The 16989-nt window shown below is 56.7% G+C and overlaps 9 protein-coding genes across 9 annotated transcripts; 4 read left to right on the top strand and 5 right to left on the bottom strand.

Annotated features, from left to right (window-relative positions):
* Positions 1–71: 71 nt before the first annotated feature.
* Positions 72–2096, bottom strand: LTR77_007869 (uncharacterized protein; the record flags this gene model as incomplete). Its single annotated transcript, XM_064805105.1, has 1 exon — positions 72–2096. The coding sequence occupies one exon, from the start codon at positions 2094–2096 to the stop codon at positions 72–74; it is 2025 nt and encodes a 674-aa protein (XP_064656947.1).
* Positions 2097–2467: 371 nt separating this feature from the next.
* LAP2 (Leucyl aminopeptidase yscIV) lies at positions 2468–4390 on the top strand (the record flags this gene model as incomplete). Its single annotated transcript, XM_064805104.1, has 2 exons — positions 2468–3077; positions 3168–4390. The coding sequence occupies 2 exons, from the start codon at positions 2468–2470 to the stop codon at positions 4388–4390; spliced, it is 1833 nt and encodes a 610-aa protein (XP_064656946.1).
* Positions 4391–5370: 980 nt separating this feature from the next.
* On the top strand, positions 5371–5861 carry cdc4 (myosin II light chain; the record flags this gene model as incomplete). The annotated part of the gene is made up of 2 exons (XM_064805103.1): positions 5371–5542; positions 5599–5861. 2 exons carry the CDS (start codon positions 5371–5373, stop codon positions 5859–5861), a joined length of 435 nt encoding a protein of 144 aa, XP_064656945.1.
* Positions 5862–6049: 188 nt separating this feature from the next.
* Positions 6050–8344, bottom strand: LTR77_007866 (uncharacterized protein; the record flags this gene model as incomplete). Its single annotated transcript, XM_064805102.1, has 2 exons — positions 6050–8132; positions 8190–8344. The coding sequence occupies 2 exons, from the start codon at positions 8342–8344 to the stop codon at positions 6050–6052; spliced, it is 2238 nt and encodes a 745-aa protein (XP_064656944.1).
* Positions 8345–9230: 886 nt separating this feature from the next.
* HNT2 (Dinucleoside triphosphate hydrolase) lies at positions 9231–9805 on the bottom strand (the record flags this gene model as incomplete). The annotated part of the gene is made up of 2 exons (XM_064805101.1): positions 9231–9689; positions 9749–9805. The coding sequence occupies 2 exons, from the start codon at positions 9803–9805 to the stop codon at positions 9231–9233; spliced, it is 516 nt and encodes a 171-aa protein (XP_064656943.1).
* Positions 9806–10499: 694 nt separating this feature from the next.
* On the top strand, positions 10500–11285 carry VMA3 (H(+)-transporting V0 sector ATPase subunit c; the record flags this gene model as incomplete). Its single annotated transcript, XM_064805100.1, has 3 exons — positions 10500–10553; positions 10613–10742; positions 10813–11285. The coding sequence occupies 3 exons, from the start codon at positions 10500–10502 to the stop codon at positions 11283–11285; spliced, it is 657 nt and encodes a 218-aa protein (XP_064656942.1).
* A 13-nt stretch (positions 11286–11298) lies between these two features.
* Positions 11299–12447, bottom strand: LTR77_007863 (uncharacterized protein; the record flags this gene model as incomplete). The annotated part of the gene is made up of 1 exon (XM_064805099.1): positions 11299–12447. One exon carries the CDS (start codon positions 12445–12447, stop codon positions 11299–11301), a length of 1149 nt encoding a protein of 382 aa, XP_064656941.1.
* Positions 12448–12719: 272 nt separating this feature from the next.
* Positions 12720–14195, top strand: ALG7 (tunicamycin resistance protein; the record flags this gene model as incomplete). The annotated part of the gene is made up of 3 exons (XM_064805098.1): positions 12720–12949; positions 13001–13181; positions 13236–14195. The coding sequence occupies 3 exons, from the start codon at positions 12720–12722 to the stop codon at positions 14193–14195; spliced, it is 1371 nt and encodes a 456-aa protein (XP_064656940.1).
* A 27-nt stretch (positions 14196–14222) lies between these two features.
* LTR77_007861 (uncharacterized protein) lies at positions 14223–15971 on the bottom strand (the record flags this gene model as incomplete). The annotated part of the gene is made up of 2 exons (XM_064805097.1): positions 14223–14269; positions 14489–15971. The coding sequence occupies 2 exons, from the start codon at positions 15969–15971 to the stop codon at positions 14223–14225; spliced, it is 1530 nt and encodes a 509-aa protein (XP_064656939.1).
* Positions 15972–16989: the final 1018 nt, after the last annotated feature.

The raw sequence follows: 16989 nt of genomic DNA, 5'->3' as shown, positions 1-16989 counted from the left end.
ATAGGTATCAACTGCAGATCGCTCGTAACTCATGACATTGTTTCCCACCCAAGCAACACGAGAATAAAGTATCACCGCCACCCCTGACTGGAACTCCGATGCTCCTCGAAACTCATGCTCTCGAACTCCATGTCCCACTCATCCACCTTTGCGAACTTCTTCTTCGCCGCTTCCAGCTCCCTACTCCGCGCCGCTTCGTACATGCTCATCGAATTGTCCGGCAGCACGGAGTCATCATTGCCATCTGCGCTCTCTCCATCGTAGTTGTTCTCCTTGTCTGAAGCCGCCGCCGCCCGCCCGTAAGTCTTCGCAGGCTTCTTCGTGGCAGTCGCTTTGCGTGGAGGTAGAGCCGCGGAGGACTTGCGTGCAGTCTGCGCGTTGGCCTTCGATTGGCGAGGCTTACTTTGAGCGGCGGCTGCCTTGCCTTTCTTGCCTTTGGCGGAAGGCTTTGACTTCGTCTTCCGCCGCAGCTTCCCACCCAACTCGTCCTCGTCGCCCTCAAGTAGGCTCGTGTCGAGCGGATCGTCGTTCTCGGACTCCGAATCTATGTCACACTCTGACTTGCGAGGTCGAGGCTTCGGCGGTTGCCTTCGCTTCGGCATGAGATTCTGAAGAGATGCAGTGGTCACTGGACCTGTCTTCTTGTTCTTCTTCGGTTTGTCTCGTTGTGGTCTGAGAGGTGTCATTTGCGTGAGAGGGTCGGCCATGATGTCCGTCCGCTGTGTAGCGGTAGGAGGCTCTTCGGCCGGTGGGCTGCTACTTGCAGGCTCTGCCATTGTGCCGTCGGCGTCTATCTCCGGCGCGTCATCGACATTCCCACGAAGAGCGTACTGCTGGCCTTCTCGTTCCTTCTCTGTAGATGGGATCACAGCATCCTCATCCATATCCGGCTGCTCTTGGGCCGGTGATGATGGTTCAGTGGGCGGTGTAGAAGACACTGATGAGTGGATGACTTGCACGTCTGCTGTGACTTTCGGCGGACTTGATCCCAGTCGAGCTGGGGACGTCTGCTGGACAGAGACGCTACGTCGGACGTCGGCTTGAGGCTCCTCGTCGCGGTGTGCTGGGCTAGACTTCCGGCGTTTTGCTCTCAATGGTTCTAATGCGGAGGAAGATGTGTCTACATCTCCTGACTTCCGCTTTCTTGTGTTGGCAACTGGCGACGGCTTTGCTGCAGAGTGTGGTTCCTGTCGTGCGTTCGAGACCCTCTTGGAAGCCGCCTTGCCTTGCTGGCCCTTCTTGGTTACATGCAGTGGCGTGCCTTCGGCTTCCGGCTCGAAATCCTCTAGCTCGTCTTCGTCGTTTACAAGATCATAGACGTCCGGGTCATCATCCACGCGAGCGCCGACACCAGATGGCCGCGCACTGGCAGTTCGCTGCTGGACCATTTGCAGCATACTAGGCTGTCTCGGTCTTCGCTTGAAGTTCTTGAGCGCTAGAATGCTGGTCTCGACGGCAGGAGTCTCGTGTGAGCGAAGCGCAGAGCCGGGCTGAGCGAGTGAAGTTCGCTGCCTGCTGACGGAGCTCAGCTTGCCTGGTGGTGGAGGAGATGGCGAGATGGAGAACTCTGAGCGCTCTTGCACCGGCGGCGACTTGGTGGGTAGAACTTCGAATGCGGTCTCTTCAGCTTGCCCAATACCGTCCTGCTTCCGTGTACGAGCAACTTGAGTCCGCGACGTGGCCTGCATCTTCCCCTTCACTCCATTCATGACACCGCCATCTGCCTCACCCTCCGCTGTCTTCTTCGTCGCGCGCGCCGCAGGTCTCCTAGTGCCTCTGACGGCGATCGGCGCATCGCTCTTCACAAGTTCATTCGTGGTCGGTGCCGGCGCGCTGCGCTCCATGGTCTTATCCTCAGAGCCAGCCTGGCCAAGTCCTCCCGCCATGATGAACTCATCCTCCTGCTGCACCACCTTCTTCGGCCGCCCTCGTCGCGGTCGCGCATCTTTCACGAGCCCATCCGTTTCACCATCATCGTCGTATACGGTCGCTTTGGCGCGCGTGGTGTTGGTCTTCTCTTTCAGCGCTGGTCGCTTCGGCTGTGATGCTGTTGTCGCGGGCTGTTGTGAGGTGGGCGCACTGCGCAGACGGGCCATGTTTTTGTGTTGCACGCGTCACCGCATGTTCTGCGGTGTGCGATTGACGTGGTGTTGTCGGGAAATGTCGATGATGTTCGAGCACGCGTCGATGTTGTGGCGTCGAATGTGGGATGGAAGTCGCGCTAGTGATACCAAAGCCACGTGACTTTTGATGATCTTCAATGGCTCTCGGCACAACTTGAGCCGTCGACTGCAATGCAACATCATACTAGGAGGTAGGAGCTGATAGCGCTAATAGAGCTGAGGGACTCAGCTGGATGCACAAACTGCTTAAAAGTTCGTCACTCCTCCTATGGACCAGAACAGCTTGCTTATACAACAAGCAAAACATCAGCCCGTTCTTCAAGACCAGGACTACCACCGCCAGCATGGCCATCCGTCCCATCTCTGATGCCGCCGCCGAAAAGGCAGCCGCCTCGATACACCAACCCAGAGACCCCAACACGCTATCCAACTACAACGCTTGGAGGACGAAGCGTACCACCGCCGACTTCAACATCGACTTCGACGCCAAGAAAGTCGTCGGCCATGTTACCCTTTCTCTCGCTCGACTGGCCAAAGAACCCAAGATTGTCCTCGACACCAGCTATCTCGACATCACCAGCGTCGAAGTCGCCGGCAGCAAGGCCGACTATGAGCTAGCACCGTCCCGGATGGAGCCATACGGCAGCCCTCTGACCATCCAAGTCGACGACAAGCACGCCAACGAGGACGAGTTGGACGTCCGTATCGGCATGCAAACCACCAAAGACTGCACGGGCCTGCAATGGTTCGACCCAGCTCAAACGAGCAACAAGAAGCATCCTTATATGTTCTCCCAATGTCAAGCTATCCACGGCCGCTCCCTCTTCCCCTGCCAGGATACTCCAGATGTGAAGTCGCAGTACACCTTCAACATCCGCTCTCCGCTTCCTGTCCTTGCCTCTGGCCTCTCCACCGGTGCGAGGGACTTCCAACCCGGCAAGGATGGCAAATCAGGTACACTGCTCTATACCTACCACCAAGTTATCCCCATGCCATCATATCTCTTTGCCTTGGCGTCTGGTGATATCGCTTGCGCCTCCATAGGCCCTCGATCGACGGTCTGGACCGGGCCAGAGGAGCTACAAGAATGCCAGTGGGAGTTTGAACATGACACCGAGCCCTACATCCAAGCCGCAGAGAAGATCGTCTACCCCTACGCCTGGACGACCTACAACGTCCTCGTCCTTCCCCCCTCCTTCCCCTACGGAGGCATGGAAAATCCCATGTACACCTTCGCAACCCCAACCCTCATCTCCGGCGACCGCCAGAACGTCGACGTCATCGCCCACGAGCTCGCGCACTCCTGGTCCGGCAACCTGGTCTCCAACGCCTCGTGGGAGCACTTCTGGCTCAACGAAGGCTGGACCGTCTATCTCGAGCGCCGTCTACAGGCCGCAGTGCACGGGGGAGATCAGTACCGCGACTTCAGCGCCATCATCGGGTGGACGGCGCTCCGCGAGGGGATTGAGAGGTTCGGTGAGGAACACGAATTTACGAAACTGATTGTCGATCTCAAGGGCAAGGATCCCGATGATGCGTTTTCGACTATTCCATACGAGAAGGGCTCGACGTTCCTATACTATCTCGAGAAGCTTGTTGGGAAGCAGAAGTGGGACAAGTTCATCCCGCACTACTTCACCACCTACAAGGAACGAAGCGTCGATAGCTACGAGTTCAAAGCCACCCTCCTTGACTTCTTCGCCTCGGACGCCGACGCCTCCAAAAAGCTCAACGATCTCGACTGGGACACATGGTTCTACAAGCCCGGCTACCCACCCAAACCCGACTTCGACACCACACTAGCAGACCAATGCTACGCCCTGGCCGAGAAGTGGAAATCCCTCAACTCCTCCTCCTCCTCAGACTTCACCCCATCCCCCTCCGACATCTCCAACTTCACCGCGAACCAAATTGTAGTCTTCCTCGAAGCCCTCCTCGCCCCCTCCCCTCCCCTCACCCCCTCGCTCGTCGAGAAAATGGGCTCCGTCTACGGTCTCGCCGCCTCCAAGAACGTGGAGCTAGTCTCGCGCTACTACCTCGTCGGGCTCCAAGCGAAGACAGAAAGCCTGTACGAGCCAGCGGCGGAGCTGGTAGGGAAAGTCGGAAGAATGAAGTATGTGCGCTGGTTGTTCCGGGAGCTGATGAAGGTGGATTTGGCGTTGGCGAGGAGGACGTTTGAGGGGAAGAGGGAGTTTTACCATCCGATTTGTCGCGGGATGGTGGAGAAGATGTTTAGGGAGTTTGAGGGGGGTGGGGAGGTCAAGTAGAACTTGCCCTGACCTGGCCTCATAGTGTTTATGCCAGCATCTGGCGTCTCTCTCCCTTACTCTGCTTCCTCTCCCGAGTTACGCCCGTCCGTCTCACCAACATACATAATTCAATAATTCCCATATTCCCACAAGCAAGTGAGCAGTCTTACATCAGCCTCACTTCCTCTTGCTCGATCATCCCGAGTGGTGCAGCGGCCAGCATTGTAAGCACACCTCCATATCCGGCCCATTCCGGGCGCTGATATCATGTGATTTGTACGCTTTGCTAACGGTGAGATGGTGCAGTCCGCCCGTCTAGTTCTTAGAACACGATACGCGGGAGACCCAAGTTCGAATCTTGGCTTGGGAGTTTGGTGGATTGATTCTTTTTCTCGTTTTGATGAGGTTGGTGATGATGAGGTGGTGTTGTTAGAGGAGAGTGGTGGAAAGGGGCTGGTTTGCTGAAGCTTCATTATTTCTTGCCGTCCTTGTGGACCGACGTGCTGTGTCGCTTGTATGGGGACTCATCTTTCCAATTGTCCATATCGATTTGTGGTATGGACGAATCTTGACATGTGATTCTCTTGGCGATGTTGTCGCAGCAACGACGACCGAGCGCGGGAAAGAGCGCCACAGGGATTGCACGTTTTGTAGCACAGTCCAAGCGCATCTGCAGTCAATCTTTCGTTCTTTGGAGAAGACTCCCTTGCTTCAGTCTTCACCAACAGGAACAGCTGTGCAACAATCGAATTGTCAAAGACGACAGCGAGATCGGACGTTCAATACAATGGTACGTACCTGCGTCCCACCACTTTTTGCCCGCTCTTCAGGAGGAGCCCACAGCCGCGTCAACAAAGCCCGTCGTGAGCACGCAAGACGCTTTCACGTGGTAGACCACAACAACATCTTCTCTACCATCCTACCACTGTCCTACGCGCTACCTACACACTCCTCACCGCGACAATATCCTCAAGAAGCGCGAAGAAGACTGACAAACGATGGCGGAACAACAGGCGCAAAGCACCAACTTCAAAGAAGCCTTCTCCCTCTTCGACAAGCGCGGCAACGGGCGCGTCTCCCTCGACTCCCTCGGCGACTTGCTACGCGCATGCGGCCAGAACCCAACTCTCTCCGAGATTCACGATCTGGAAGGACAGGCGGGCGGTGATTGTGCGTTGCCCTCCCCACCCCACCCTGCCCCTCGTAACTCTGCTAACATGTTACAGTCGACTTCGACTCCTTCACCCGCATCCTCAACCGCCCCGGCGGTTTCCGCGACCCGGGCGAACCCGAAGAGTACTGCCGCGGCTTCCAGGTCTTCGACAAGGACCTCACGGGCTTCATCGGCGTAGGGCAGTTCCGCTACATCCTGACGAATTTGGGGGAGAAGATGAGCGATGAGGAGGTGGATGAGCTGTTGAAGGCCGTGGATACGAGTAGTGGGGAGTTGAACTATGTGGATGTTGTGAAGACGATTTTGGCGAACTGAGGGAGGGGGGCATGGGAGGACGGGTGGTGTGGCGTGGCGTTATTGGTGTTGTGGAGGGACTGGGGAGGGTGGGAGCGGGGCGCTTGGATGGTGATGCGATGGACGAGATATTTGTCTCACTGCGAGCCGTAGTTACGCGCCACTAGAACATCATACCACGCGACAAGAGACATGAAAAGCCGGGGCTCTCAAAAAGCAAATTCACAAACCACAACTCCCCACTCATACGTACAACCGTTCCCGAGCTCGATGGGGGTCCCCGGCTCCACCACCGCCTTCTCCGGCACGCCGTCTACGCGCTCCGTGCTCTCCTCCTCCCCGCCGTCTTCACCCCGCTTGCTGCGGGGAGGGATGTAATTCACCTTAAACTCCATCCCCCCCTGCCCCGGCACATCGAGGTGGTGATGATTCCGCCCGTCCTCCGCCTGGCCCTCCTCGGTCGGGTAGAGATTGTACGTCGTGCTGTCCTCGGTCGTGATGGGGGTTGCCTGCTCGATGGTGGGGTAGTCGTCCCCGTCATCGTCGGGGGCGCCGCGCTTGCCAATGTTTATTATTTCGGGCTCGAAGGGCGTACCCGGCTCCGGCGCCGGCATCGGGATGATCGTCGCCGTGCCCGCCCCTGGCATGGTTACCTCGTAGGTCGTCGTAGGGGTCTTGGGTCCTGCTTGCTCTCCGGCTCCGGCTAGGGCGAGCTTGGCGAAGTTGAGCGCGGCGGTGATGATTTGCTGCAGCTCGGTTGGGTCCGTGAGGGTGGATGGGGTGACGGATTTAAGCGCGCGCAGGACGTCTTGCTCGGTGGGCGGCGTGACGTCGGCACGGCGGTAGTGCTCCGTGCTGTTGATGACGGTGAAGCCGGTCTTGCCGTCCGGCACCAAGCCTCTGGCAGCCAGGTGGGTGCTGTGCTGGAAGACTGCGCTCATATCCTTGAGCATGGCGGTCAAGAGGGTGGTGTTAGTCTGCGGGTCGCTGCGGAGAGCGTGCTCGAGGATTGCCTGAGCGCGCTCGGGGTTCTGGTGAATCCAGTAGGCGATCAATAGAGGGAAGGGTGGGATGTCCTCGAAAGTGGAGGGGACGGTGGGTTTTTCGTCATCCGAAGCCGGTGCATTCTTCTTGTCGTCTTTCTCGCCGCGCTTGTCCATGTTGACCGGGTGGTGGTAGCCTTCGCCTTCGAGGTGGCCTTCCTCAGGCTGCTCCCCTTCCACACCGCGACGCCACGGCTTGTCCATGTCGACGGGATGGAGAGTGGAGAAGTAGAAGCCCACGTCGCCCTCCATGAGGCGCTTGAGCCAGCCATCGGCTCTCTTCCTGTGGCGGCCATTGTCAGGCTGTGCGGTGATGGCGTTCGCGAGGTCCCGGGCAACGACGGCATTCATGTCCTCCTTGACCGCTGCCCAGCGCTTATCGATCTCCTCCTTGGTGGCGTTCCAGCGAGTCTCGACGAGCTGTTCGATAGTGGCCCAGTCCTGCGCAGCTGTCGCCTTGACGATCTCGGCATCATCCACTACACCAGTCCTCATCGAGTCGAGCCACGCGATGGCCTTGGCCAGCGGCGCAAAGACCTGCGAGAGCTTCGCGAGCATGTTGCCACCCATGTGGCCTGGGGAACCTGGCTTTACAGGGCCAGGGCCGGCGAGGTCGCGCTTCACGGGAACGACCCCGGGAGGCAAATCGTTGAGACACATGCCGAGGAATGGCAGACATCCCAGGGAAGTGGTTGGCATGGGGGGTGTGGGGCCGGTAGGTTTATCTCCACCCTCAGTCGCGGTAGGCTTCTCGACCTCCTTGGGATGTTTGGCAGCGGTAGGCTCCTCGCCATCTTGAGTCACAGTGCCCTCCGCAAACTTCGGATGCGTGGTAGCCGTAGCCTGACCAGTCTTCGTCTGCGTCGCGAGCGTAGTCTTACTCTGATGTATCATCGATGACCACATCCACGCGGGCAAATTTGTCACCAACAACGAAGTCGGGATAGGCGAAACAACATCAGCAGCAGGCTTCTCCCCGTCCTCGCTGGAGACATCCCTCTTATGCCCCGTCCCATGCCCGATGCCAAAGTCGATATGACGGAACTGCTTATCCCATTCGGGACCATAGTTATTGTCGAAGAAATGCGGCGGCTGTCTGCAGTGTTCGCCGCTGCCCATGCGGAGGGTGCATTCGCGCAGGGACTCCTCTTCATCCAGGAGCTCGGCTGGGCTGGGAAGGTCCTGGTCGGTGGAGGGGTTGTAGGGCGACATCATGTCGTCCTCATAAGGGCCGACGTAGTTTGGGCCGCTGGAGGAGAGGTTAGCATAGCGTCTCGTCTTGTAGGAGGCTTGGGAAGAGGCTTACTCGAAGTTGAAGGCATCGTCGATGATGCCGCGGCCGGCGAGAGGGGCGTGGTTGGGGCTGTTCTTGAGGATACTCGATGCCTCAGAGGAGATAGTGGCCGGACGAGCACCGACGGTGGCCGCACCGAGGGCGGTGGCGAGGACGGTGGTACGCATCTCCGCGAACGTGATGATGTTGGGAATTTGTCTAGGGGTAGAAGAGGGTGTTTTGAGGGAATGTATATAGGAGAGGATATGGGTTGAGGATGAGATGGGAAAATCTGGTGGAGGAGGACACCGATACTTATACACAGATGCTCACCCATCCTTTCTTCTCAGTTCGTGGACAGTGTGGGAAACCCACTTGCGGTCGAACCCACTTGGGAGCGAACTGTCTTGCTGCTGGAGAAGTAGGTAATCGTGTGCAGTGGGTAATGCGATTGGGCGCTCTTTCGAAATTCGTTGGTTGATGCTTACCATGTGGTAATCAGGGAAAGGCTCTCGAATGAAGATGGAACTTTCATGGTACCCACGTACTCGATGCGCTTAAATCGGACCAGACAGATTCCACTTCAATTCTGAAGCCGAATATGCGTTCGAGGATCAAGCGTCGCAGGCGGAGGTGCAATCTTGATCGTATCGCTTGCGGACTTGGTAACGGTGGAGCCGCGGAACCGTGGTAAGCAACCCAGCCCATCGGATTTCGTGTATAAGCAATTCTGTGGGAGCTTTCACTGGCCATCGCGGACTCGAGACCGGAGGGCGAATCTGAGAGTCGACAATACGCACCCTCCGCCGTGACGAGCAAAGGATATCCACGATCGAGGTAGCTGTATCTCAGTTTTTGCTCACACGGGGCCGAGCGTGTTCTTTCTTGGCAGAAAGCGTGTTGCGCCCTGCTGAGCTGTTGTAATTTGTACTGTGGCGTCTCTCGTGTGTCGGCCGTGCAAAGCGACGAGATGGTATCCAGCATGCAGCACTGTGTTCTGCCACAGAGGTCGCAACCCTCGACACGAGAACCATTCGCCTCCATTTCATGTGGTCTTCTGACGTAGACGGCATCTCAAAGCCTCCCCGCCCCCTCCTCATCCCTCCCCATCTCCTCCCTCAGCCACCTAGCCTCCTTCTCCATCTCCTCCATCCCCCTCGGCTTCCTCTCCTCATCCTTCGCCCACTCCCTCTGATGCCGTCCTACGTCCCCCTCTTCGCCCTCCAACCACTCATGCACCTTATCCCCGCCCCCAGGATCCCCGACCGTCCGCGGTATCACATGACAATGCACATGCGGTACGCTCTGGCCCGCTGCCTCGCCGTCTTGGACAGCGACGTTGAAGGCGTCGGCTTTGTAGAGGCGGGTGAGGGTGCGTTGGATGCGGGTCACGGTGGTGAAGAGGTCGCTGATTTCGGGCTGGGAGAGGTCGGATAGGCGTGGAAGGGGACGGAGGGGACAGACGAGGATGTGGCCCGGGAGGAGAGGTTTGAGATTGACAAGGGCGAAGGAGTGGGGGGTAAGGTGGAAGACCTGCGTACACAGTCAATCGTCAGATGGGCAAATGGATGGGGGAGAGTGGACTTGACTACCTGCGACGTTACATTGAATTTGCCGAAGTTGATCGTGCGGCCTGGGAAGGGAGGCATGTCTGCCGCCTCAGTAGTCGAGCTCATGGGCTATTAAGAATTCCTATCATCGTTGTAGGATATGCCCGCAAACAGAAGGACGAAGTCGAGACATTGAAGCTTCCGCGGTCCTACTCCAGACGACGTCACACAACACTATAGCGACTTGCATTCTCTCCTACATGTTGGATGCCAATTTCATTAAGCCCCAAGCAAGCATCCTGTTCAACTCCAATGTATCGAAAGGCATCTGTCAAACGTTGGGATGGTGTACTGAATACTACATGACGGTATTGACACGACAACACGCCACAACCTCAACCCTTCTTTGATCTTCTCCAGCTGCTCTCCTCCCCATTATCTATTATTTCTCGGCGCCCACAGATTTGCAGCTTGGTCCTCGGAGGGCCAATGGAAGGGAAAGCTGCGCCATTCGTAAGAGGAGCCGCCAAGTCGTACAACCCTAAGACCGCTTCTAATGTCGGTGCCTTGAAGCAATTCTACCGCCTGTCCTTGAGCGGACGCTGCGGGCGCGTCGGGTGATGGCCTGACCAGCTCATGTGTAGATCATGTCGATGTGATAGCATGCTGAGAACTCCCTCTTGACTCTCCTCCCACCATCCTTCATTCTCAGTACTTCCTCCATCCAAAGCCCCGGACGTTCTTCTACCAGTCATGGCGTCTGATATGTGGTAAGCACATAGAGCACCTCACCATGGCATCGAGGTTCGCTAAACGAAGCCATACTGTGTCCAGCCCAGTCTATGCAGTATGCGTCCTTCTTGTCTCGAGCAGCAATGACCCATTTGCTAAAGCTCACCCTCACAGCCCTTCTTCAGCTCCATCGGCTGCGTCGCCGCCATCGTCTTCACCTCGTTCGGCGCCAGCTACGGCACCGCAAAGTCCAGCATCGGAGCTTTCTCTGCCGGCGTCTTGCGTCCTGACTTGGGCGTCTACAGTCAGCATTTCCCCTCTTCTTCCTACGAAATCGCAGCGGCCGTCAAGACTTCTGCTGACGCCCAACACAGTGCTCTTGCCCACAGTCTTCTCAGGCATTCTGGCAATCTACGGTCTGATCGCCAGCGTGATCATCTCTAACCACATTCGAGTGCAGCTCTCCCTGTACACGGCGCTGGTCAACCTTGGCACGGGCCTGGCAGTCGGGCTGTGCGGGCTTGCTGCCGGCTTCACGTTGGGCATCGCTGGTGATGCGGGTGTGCGAAGTCTGGCGCAGCAGCCGCGGATGTTCGTCAGCATGGTGCTGATCTTAATCTTTGGGGAAGTGCTTGGTGAGCGAGATGGTAACTTTCGACGAAGTTGCCTCGCTGACGTCCACGCTAGGCTTGTACGGATTGATCGTGGCCCTGATCTTGGATACTCGAGCCAAAGAAGGAGAAGGGAAATGTCCAAGTCCTTGGTGAGACCAGAAGGTGGAGGATCAGAGACGATGCGGATTCGGGATGGTCCAGTCATAAGCTTGGATGATAAGCCGTTTGAGTAGGACAAAGGCAGCTTCATGTATCTTTAGTAGTGGCGTCAATCTCGGTAGCCTCCAGCCATTTGCCATCAACCGCCTTCTTCCACAACCTCACCTTGCCATCGTCGCCGGTGGAGACCAAGATATCGCCCATCTGTGACCAGTCCACTCGCCACGGAGCGCCTGCATGAGTTTCAATCTCTGCAACCAGCTTCGGTTCCTGCTTAATGGCTCCAGGCGCCGCGGTGTTCTCCTCTCTACGCCCTTTAGTGCTGCCAGCCAACCCGGCTCCTATGCCAGAGCGACTTTGCCTAATCGGGGCGCTTTGAGGAGACAATGTGGTGGATTCAGGAGCTTGTGCCATGTTGGTGGTCGATAAAGAAACCGCGCCAGGCGTGTGAAGTTCGTAGATCCTGACACAGCCATCTTTGCTCGCAGTAGCAACAACATCGAATCCACGCATGCTTCCGCCCGCCCAGCTGACGTCCCTCACCAGCCCCTTGGCGCCTTCGAGCACAGCTGCGGTATAGAACTTCCTCTCGCTGTCGGTGCGGTAGACCTTCACGACCTCACCGACAGATACTGCCAAGCTCAAGCACTTCCTGTCGAGTCCTGCTAAGATGGCTGGCCAGGCGGGCAACTTCTCCTTGTGCCAGCTGACGCGGAATCCAGTCTCCTCCATCCGGGAAGGCGTCTTGCAGAGGTAGTCAGCCCACATGACCCGCCAGCTACTTAAATCTGCTGTCTCCTCGGGCTCCAAGATAGACAGGTATCCGTCTCTGGTTATAGCAGCCAGATAGCTCTCCGTACCAATGTTCTTGAATTCAAGACTCATGAAGGGCGCTCCTGTTGCTGTGAGCTGCTCGAAGATCTTTCTGAACCTACGGCCGGAGTTGGGTGCTTCGTTGACATCCTCCTGCCAGACTTTCAGCAGACCATCTTCGCCGATGGTTGCTAGGTGGTCTCCTACGTACGGGCCATTCCAATTGACATCCGTGACTTCGGCATCGTGGGCAGTCCAGGTATCCGTAACGCTCCATTGACCAGACTTCTCATCGCGGTCCCAGACTTTGACTCGGTGGTCCGAAGATGCAGTAGCCAGACGCGTGCCGTAGAAGTTGTAGCTGATGGCGAGCACTAGGTCATCGTGGCCGTGGGAGAAGCGGTGGAAGCCATTGGAGGCCATGTTTTGAATAGTTTGGAGCTTCTTGAAACTCACCGACCACTGACAGTGGCCATAGTCAAATGGACCTTCCAACCTCCCATTGATCTCCAGCGGGCAGTTCTTGTTAGAAATTTGGGGAGCATTGCTGTCGTCGACAAAGAAGGAAGGCGTCGACAAGGACCATCACGTTGATTGGCTCGCCTCGCCCCCTTGACCCTTAGCTGCATCTCGAATATCTTTTCTCGACAACTGTCTACAACTCACAAACATCAAGATGGAGTTCGTGGTCTAGCATGCGCGATCTTACGGCAACAGAGACATACTCGCTCGCCGTACTATCGGCAGCATGTCTCTCGATTCTGGTCAACGCCTGGAAAAGTAATGGCGAACCGCTTTTCTCCTCGCTCGCCATCAGCGGCCTTGCTTTCGTCTTCTCCTATGCACTTGTGCTCTGGACCGGCGATGTCTTCATCAAGCGAGGATACAAGGGGCGGGATATGTCCAAGAAGAGTCCGGTAGAGATGTAGGTCTGCAATATTATCCAGCACAGCACAATCGCTAATATCCATGCCAGACCAGAGTCAATGGGCCTGGTATGTGCCCTGGTATACCTCCTGGCGATCATCAACTTCCTCCCGTTCGCCTTCAAGTCACACATGGTCGAGGTCACCTCCGGAGCCGGCAACAAGGATCGAGTGCTTGAAGCGCAGGACATCGAGAACGGTCGCTTCTTGCACCGCTTCCCACTTGAGAAGGTGAGCCAGCTGTCCAGCCAACTGGTGAAGTCCCGTTAATCTAACATCTTCCAGCTCGCATCATACGGCTTCGCCTACGCCACCATCGCTTCCGAAACCATCCTCGGCATCCTCGACGACTCCTTCGACATGCGCTGGCGCCACAAATTCTTCATCCCAGCCTTCGCCGCCCTCCCCATGCTTGGCCTCTACTTCGTCGACTTCGGCGTCACGCACGTAGTCGTACCACTACCCTTTCGACCTTATCTAGGCGAGCTGCTTGATCTCGGCGGTTTCTACTACATCTACATGGCAGCCATCTGCATCTTCTGCCCCAACAGCATCAACATGCTCGCCGGCATCAACGGGATCGAAGTCGCACAATCGATTGTGATCGCGCTTTTGATTGTCGTCAACGATATACTGTACCTTTCGCCTGAGGGCCATCCGGCAGCTGAATCGCATCTCTTCAGCATCTACCTGCTGCTACCACTCATCGGCGTCTCAGCAGCTCTGCTCATGCACAACTGGTTCCCGGCTAGGGTGTTTGTGGGAGACACGTATTGCTACTTCGCTGGCATGGTGTTCGCTGTTGTAGGGATACTGGGGCACTTTAGTAAGACGTTGTTACTGCTATTCATCCCGCAGATCTTCAACTTTGTCTACTCGGTGCCGCAGCTGTTTCACATCGTGCCGTGTCCGCGACATCGATTGCCGAAATTCAATGCCAGAACTGGGTTACTGGAGCCGTCGATCGTGACGTTCGAGGAGGAGAAGCCATTGCGGCCGCTGGTTGGAGAGGTCATGAAGCTGCTGCACGGTTTGAAATTGATGCGGATCAAAGTTGACGACAATGGAAGGGTCACGGAGTCGACCAACTTTACGCTTCTCAACTTATGGCTGGTCTGGCGTGGCCCGCTGCGAGAAGACAGACTCGCCATCGAGGTCCTGATCATGCAATCTACCATAGGTCTGCTGGGACTTTGGGTCAGGCATAGCCTAGCACTGCTTCTGTTCACCGTAGACAATAGATGATACACGCTAAACGATTCTGTTCCTAATCTACCCACCCACACACACCCATTTCATGATCCTCAACGGCACCAAAACTGGCCAAAACAGAATCTGCAAACACCTCACCACCGCGCTCCCAACCTGCCATACCACTGCCACGACTGTCACAAGCACCAACGCCTGTCCCGCTCCAGATAAAATATTCCTCATCGCATCCGCTTTCTGGACTGGCGTAGCATTTTCTGCTGTCAAAACTTCAAATACCCCAACCCGCACCGCCGGTAGCCGAAAGCGCTTGCACAACTCCAGCATACTAATCATCCCCGCGATCAGTATATCAGCCAAGACCGACGTCCTCCCGGCCTCCACCCCCTGTACACCCCTCTGAGAAGCTTGGCCGTCTCCTTGTTCGCCCTTGCCAACGCTCGGCTGCGCGACACCGGCGAAGAGGGACGGTGAAGCAGAGGTGGTCGCATCGTGTCCCGCCGCCAAGCGAAAAGGGACGCACAAGGAGGTGGAAGCGTCCTTGTCGCAGCCGAGGGAGCATTGGCGGTGCCCTTGCGCTGGGTTGCGGGGGGAGGAAGCGTGGAGGGGGTGGATTAGGCGGATTAGGGGGAGGTGGCGGAGGTCGGGGGAGGAGTCGGCTGTGGGTGGGGTGTGGTGGTCGTCGTGCGGGAGTGGTTTGCGGAGGACGGGACTCCCGGGTGCTGGTTTGTGGATGGTTTTGAGCGCGGTGGTGAGCTCGGGTCCGAAGTGCGGTGCTGGCGTTCGTGGGGAGGAGAAGGGAGCGAAGGAGGCTGTTTGGAGTTCGGCGCCGCCGAAACAGTGCATGTCGTCGTTCGAGGTGCGCAGTGTCTGCTGAGCTGGCCGCGTCTTGACTGTCCTGATGGCATCGAATGGAGTCCGCGTGAACATTTGAGCTTGAGATTCGTTCTCTTTGGCCCCTCTTGTCTTTGCATGCTGAAGATCCTGCTGAATGCCTCCAGGATACGCAGAAACATTCTGATCTCGGATGAGTATCCTCCTATCATAACCCTCAGACGACACCCTCCTCGCCTTCTGCCTGTAATACTCAAACGCATCGATCTCCTTCGCCGAGTATCCCGGATACGCATACGGCTGCGGCTCCCGAGCTGAAGGCATGTGCACCATAAACGCATCGTCAGCCAGGTGAGGGTGCGACTTCGAGATGCAGAGGTCAGTGTCTGCGTCGGCCGCTGTGATTCTCGGTGAAGCGACGGAGGCGTTTGTAGACCAGCCGTCGTCGTTCATGGACCATTTTGCTACGCCCTTTGTGCGGCCTTTTCGGCCTTCGAAGGCTCGTCTGAGGGCTGGTCTGGCTTTGACGTCTGGCGTGGGGGAGGGCGGGTGGTCGTCTTTCCATTTCAGGGCCTCAGCGGGTGATTCTGGCGTTGGTGGAGGTCTGGAAGATAGCGTGCCCACACTCGGCGATATCAGTCCGGTCCGCGGGTTTGCTGCACGGGCGGTAATGTAGTCGTCCGAGTCTTTCATCCGCATCATGGCCGGTCTCTTGTCAGGAGAGCTGCTCGGTGGCGATTTGAATTTGTAGCTTTGCAAGTCCTTCAAGAGGATACCTTTGAGCTTGTGCCGTACTCCTCTCTGCTTTGCACGCCGCCAGTGAGGAGGGCAGAGTTCTGCGGTTCGAGAATCTGAAGTCGAGTATGAATATGGTGCTTGTGTTGTCAATGGCTCTGTTGTTAGGTTTGGCCGCAAGATAGGACGGAGATGTTGAGAAATAAGAGTCTGTCTTTTCGATGATTCTTCTACTTCCGCCATGATGGTGATGTATTGCACTGGAATGCGGCGAGCTGCCACGGAGACCGATGGGAGAGAGAATAGTGGACTAGCAACTGGAATGAACTTGCCGTACCTCATCTTCCACATGATCAAGCAGCAACAGCATCTGAGAAGTCGCGTGTGTCTTCACTGCGCCTGTCGTGCCTTACTCATGTCGACGATGATACCAAGCTTGATTTGACCTCATCCCTTCTCCATAGCAGACCCTTTTGCGGTCTGCAAATCTTCTCGAAGTAACACTTTCGCACTCAGGCGTGCCTTGTGCGTATCGGCCGTTGAATTATGTACAAGTGCATGCGGGAGGACACAGCCCGCAAATCGACAGCCTCACGCGGATGACCGCCAGCACACCACGCAGTCAAATGGAGTCGTGGGCAAGCATCAACCTCCGAGAGACCGCAACTTCCATCGACGCGTAGCCACAGGAAGAAAATCGTGACGGAGTCCAGCTCGGCAGAAAGTATCTGCTCAATGAAGAATACGTGTAGGGCACAAGGGAGCGCTGTCAGACGGAGGATCGATTCTGCCACCGGCCTCCAAGATTCCACACAAGGCCAAGTTATCACAAGCCAAGCTCGCCCGAGTGTACTGACCGTGGTTACCAGGACTGTCACTTCTTCCAAGCAACAGTGAAAGCTGGTGACTATGTAGGTCGGAGCGAGCCGTGCGATCGGTCTCCTCGCAGACTGCAAGAGCCTTGGAGAGAGTAACGTGGCCTTTTCAGGTGCCATTTGATCTGGTAGAAGACCCGCTTGATGTGGTCGGTGGGCCGCTTTCCACTGTCACCTACTCGGTCTCGTAGAAGTGTGGTTCAGGGTCATCGCAGGAGATGGCGCAATGCCCAACGACAAGCATTTTGGTGATCGAAATCATTGCTCGGCGAATTCTTGAGCGCCGGCACCGGACCGATCTTGTTGGGAGTCTTTGCACGGCTCTAGCGGCAGCTCTTCCCACCGCCGCTTGTTTGAAGGTAATACGGTCCAAACGCTGGGACTGC

Source organism: Saxophila tyrrhenica (genome assembly GCF_035928015.1).
Source record: "Saxophila tyrrhenica strain CCFEE 5935 chromosome Unknown scaffold_12, whole genome shotgun sequence".
Lineage (NCBI taxonomy): Eukaryota > Fungi > Ascomycota > Dothideomycetes > Mycosphaerellales > Extremaceae > Saxophila > Saxophila tyrrhenica.
Note: the sequence above shows the minus strand (reverse complement) of the source record. Positions and strands in the feature narration are given on the sequence as shown.